Raw genomic sequence first — 4,536 nt, 5'->3', positions numbered from 1 at the left:
AGGCAGTTAGGGTAAAAAGACCCCAAAGAAAAGTAGCCAGTTTCTTGGCTAAAAGTCAAAATGTCCTTGGGCCTCTTAGCAATATACTCTATTCCAAAGGCCAAAAATGTTGAAAATATTTGGGAGCGTCTATCTAATCCTTAAAAGATTTTAGGGTTACCTCTTCAGGGGGGTGTTAGAATAGCCAAAAGCCCCATAAAAATAAAGAAGAAAGAGTATATGAAGTTATCAGAAAAAAATGATGGGGAGACACGGGAGAAATTAGAGGGTTGGGAGTGGGCATGGATTTGATCAAGGAGGAGTATAGAGGCCGACAGCACCCAGATCATCTAAAGGAGAAGGAAAGTTTCACCAAATGGAGAATGCACTCAGGAAAACCTAGGCAGGTGAGTGTACTCCTGCCCCCCCCCCCAATTCCAGGTGCAATTCCTGGACGATTGACCTGGACACAAGTGTGTGGAAGGGCCAAGCATCCCTGACCTCTCAGAAGTCCAGCCAAGCTCCCCCTTCTCCACTTCAGGGTGAAGCGTCTCGGATGCTTTGACCATGCTCAGCGGCAGCTTGGGGAACGCTGTCTGTATGTCTTCCCAGCCAAGGTAGAGCCGGCCAAGATTGCCTGGGAATGTCCAGAAAAAAACTACGCCCAGGGGGAGGGCTCTATGGCCAAGAAGGTATGTCCTTGAAGTTGGCGGTTGGTGGGCCTTTGAGGAACTGGCCTTGAGCCATTTCCACAGCCAGGAAGGACAGTGTGCTTTAGGCCTTGGGGGGCAGCTTCTGAGAGCCCTTGCTGGCCTCTTAGGTCTGTATAACTTTAATCCCCCCAGACAGAGGTGCCTGGGGCCAGGCTGGCCCAGAGTGAGCCTCTGCCACCTGCTTCACTTCACAGTTACCTGTCCTCTCTGCTCTGCCCTTACAGGTGAAGTGCCTATTAAAGAAGCAAGTTGTGAGGATCATGTCTTGCACCCCAGACACCCAGTGTCCCAGAGACCATTCCATGGAGGACCCAGACAAGAAAGGAGAAGCCAGAGCCAAGAGCGAAGCAGGGTCTGTGAGCCCTGAGGAGCCACCAGATGGGTCAGCCAGCCCTGTGGAGATGCAGGATGAGGGTCCAGAGGAGCCTCAGGAGGCAGGCGAACCACTGCCCCCTTTCCTGTTGAAGGAGGGCGGAGATGATGGGCTGCACTCGGCTGAGCAGGATGCAGATGATGAGGCCGCTGACGACACAGATGACACCAGCTCGGTGACCTCCTCTGCCAGCTCCACCACCTCCTCCCAGAGTGGAAGTGGTACAAGTCGTAAAAAGAGTATTCCCTTGTCCATCAAGAACTTAAAGCAGAAACACAAGAGGAAGAAGAGTAAGATCACTCTTGACTTCAAGCCAGGGGACAGGTAAATCCAGAGCTTGTTCCCTCAGCCTCCAGTGCCCAGTCAGAGGCCAGGAAAGAGCCTACCTGGGGCTCACATGCCTGCTCAGGAGCTCACAGACCCCCCCACCCCACACCTTTCCAAGTTCAAATTATGGTAGCTGTTCCCACCCTGATAGTGACTGCAATCCTTGACACTGCCTCCAGGTGGCTCCAGGAGGAAAGACCTGAAAGTCTAGGTCTGTGTCCCAGGAGGCAGTGGAGCCCAGATGCTTACAGAAGGATTGGGGCTTCTTGAGCCCTGCCGGCTATGTTTCTTGGCTCTGTATTGTAAGCTAAAGTCACACCAGCACAAAGTACAGCACAGCCGCATCCAGGCGAGGCTTTGCTATGGGACTTTAAAGAAGAGGTGGGACTGTTGGGAGGGGTCAAGATAGCAGACAGGAAGAAAGCAGGAACAAAGCTCTGGAGACGGGAAGCCCCATGCTGGAAGGGGTGCAGAGCCAAGGAGGCCAGAGCACTGCCCGTGCAAGGGCATCGCTGGGGACTTGGGAAAAGCCACACTTAGCTTTCACTTCCAGGCAAGGAATGGGCAGTGTGGACAGATATCCTGAGAGGCGATTGAGAGGGACCTACAGGTGCTCACGTCCCTCCGTCGTCACAGCTTTGACCCCTGCCACCCACCACTAGAGCCCTTCAGACGTACTCTGGCACTCACCCCTTCCAGGGAGCCCCTTTAACTCTGTCCCCTTTGTCTCACAGCCATCAGTGGGCCACGTGGCCCGTGTGGACGTCAGCAGCAAGGTGGAGGTGGTATGAGCTGACAGCTCAAAAACTATCATCCTGCCACAGGTGAGGCTGGCAAGGCCCTGACCACTGGCCTCGTACGGCCCTGGCCACCTGGGTTGGTGGTTCTAGTCTGGCTCCCATCCCTGAGAGCCTAAAGGCAGCTCTTTAGCTTTTGCCCACAAGCCCCAGGGACAGGAGACAGGGGCTTTCTAAATCTCACAAGTATGTATAGTTGCTCCCAACCTCTAGGTCGCTCAGGATTCTCTGCCTACTGTGCTGAGACAGGCAAGATATTTTCCTAAGAGGAGACAGCGACTTCGCTACTATAGTTTCTAGAGACGCAGTGACAGATTAGGGACAGAAAGGAAAGGCTGGCCCCATTCCAGCTACCCTGGCTGGTCTCCTTCCCTTTCCCCTACTTGAGCTAAACTCACAGCCCTCTCCTGGTGCCCAGTAGGGGTTGGGTCAGGTAGGCAGAGAATGGCTTGTCCCTCGCCTTGGCAGCCACTCAAGGGAAGAGCAGGACACAGCATGGCCAACTCCTCTGTACCTGCCAAACCCTCCAGTCAGATTACCCATTCCAGGTGTAGCACGAGGCCCCCTGCCTACCCAGTAGCCAGCCTGAGTCCTGGAGATGGGCTCTCTTTGCTGAGGCTTTGCTGAGGCTTCCCCTTAGACCTTTCAGCACCACCCTCTAGGCACAGGATGGCAATTTGCCCAGAGAGGTGATTGCATAGGCCCTTAGCTGGGCTCCTGCTTGGGGAGGAAGTGGGGCAAAGGGCCTGTCGTGGAGACCTGGGGACCTCACAGCATAGTAAGGGCTTCAGCTGGAAAGTTGAAAACAGAAAAGGGAGGAAGGGGATCTCCAAGGCCTCAGCAAGTCAGGTCGGGGACCCCAGAGTGCCTCAGAGTGAGTTCCTGTCTGAATTGCTGTTGCGCTCTCTCCCCCAGCACTTCTACACCATTGAGTCTGAGATTGAGGAGTCAGACTACGATTCAGTAGAAGGCAGCACCAGTGGGGCATCCTCGGACGAGTGGGAGGGCGACAGTGACAGCTGGGAGATAGACAATGGGCTGGTAGACGATGAACACCCCAAGACAGAGGAGCCCCCCCATCCTGCCCATGGAGCAGCCAGCAGCCCCTGAGGAGGACAAGGGGGTGGTGATCAGTGAGGAGGCTGCCACAGCTGCCATCCAGGGGGCTGTGGCCATGGCGGCCCCCATGGCAGGGCTGATGGAGAAAGCTGGTAAGGATGCGCCTCCCAAGAGTTTCCGGGAACTGAAAGAGGCCATCAAGATCCTGGAGAGCCTCAAGAACATGACAGTGGAGGAGCTACTCACGGGCTCCCCCACCTCACCCACTGTGGAGCCTGAGAAGCCAACCTGGGAGAAGAAGTTTCTGGATGACATCAAGAAGCTTCAGGAGAACCTCAAGAAGACCCTGGACAGGAGGAGAAGATGGAGGCGGTGCCCGACACAGAACGCAAGGATGACAACCCTGAGGGGCAGTTGCCGGTGAAGGTGGAGTGGCCCAGTGAGACACCTGTGCTCTGCCAGCAGTGTGGCAGGAAACCTGGAGTCACCTTCACCCGCACCAAGGGCGAGGTCTTCTCTGTGCTGGAGTTTGCACCCTGTGAGTCAGCCATCACCTTCCCTCATCACTCCAGGTTCCTGTTTGTGCGAACACACCTGGAAGCCAGGTGGCTTGTCCTCTCCATGTCCCTGAGCCTGCCCCACGGGACAGTGGTGGGAGGCACCTGGGCACAGGCAGCTATTCCCTACAGGCCGTGCTTCCCAGGGCAGCCGCCAGGGCCTTTGTTAGGCACTGACTGTTTTCTTTGCCTCCAGCAAATCACTCTTTCAAGAAAATTGAGTTCCAGCCTCCAGAAGCCAAGTTCTTCAGCACAGTACGGAAGGAGATGGCTCTGCTGGCTACCTCACTCCCTGATGGCATCATGGTCAAGACTTTTGAGGACAGAATGGCAAGTGGGCTAGTGGGAGCTTGGTGGAGTCGGGTGGAGGGATGCCTTGGGGTGCTCAGTGCCCAAGAGGCCTCCAGCCTGCAGTGCCTGGACCCCAAGGGTTGAGCAGCACCCACCTAGCTACATCCCCAGGGGTGGCAGCTCAGCTGAGGGCTCAAAATGGGAGTCCTGCAGATCCCAAGGACACCCTCATGGGGCCCCCTTGGCCTTTCTTTACAACTTAGCTTTACATCTGTAATTTTGACTGATCTTTCTTAAAGATAGGAGCCTCAGAGAAGTGCTCAGGCTGCCTATGGCCGTCTCTTACCCCCTGTTTGCCCAAATCCATAGCCTCCTCTCACTCCCAGAGGTCATGTTACAACCATTGGGACGTGGGTGGAGCTCCTTCCAGAGGACCTTTT

At 55.4% G+C, this 4,536-nt stretch overlaps 1 protein-coding gene across 1 annotated transcript in view; it reads left to right on the top strand.

The window, feature by feature from the left end:
* Window positions 1–4,536, top strand: part of LOC103749793 ((E3-independent) E2 ubiquitin-conjugating enzyme-like) — a 12,613-nt gene that overhangs the window by 5,825 nt on the left and 2,252 nt on the right. The window contains 8 exon segments of the mRNA XM_029555883.1: window positions 336–386; window positions 521–671; window positions 917–1,389; window positions 2,127–2,216; window positions 2,891–3,259; window positions 3,261–3,598; window positions 3,601–3,786; window positions 4,002–4,158. Of these exon segments, the coding sequence (XP_029411743.1) occupies window positions 336–386; window positions 521–671; window positions 917–1,389; window positions 2,127–2,216; window positions 2,891–3,259; window positions 3,261–3,598; window positions 3,601–3,786; window positions 4,002–4,158 (1,815 nt within the window).

The sequence above is a fragment of the Nannospalax galili genome, unplaced genomic scaffold (assembly GCF_000622305.1).
Source record: "Nannospalax galili isolate Female #2095 unplaced genomic scaffold, S.galili_v1.0 scaffold806, whole genome shotgun sequence".
Taxonomy (NCBI): domain Eukaryota; kingdom Metazoa; phylum Chordata; class Mammalia; order Rodentia; family Spalacidae; genus Nannospalax; species Nannospalax galili.
This window is presented reverse-complemented; position numbering and strand designations above follow the sequence as displayed.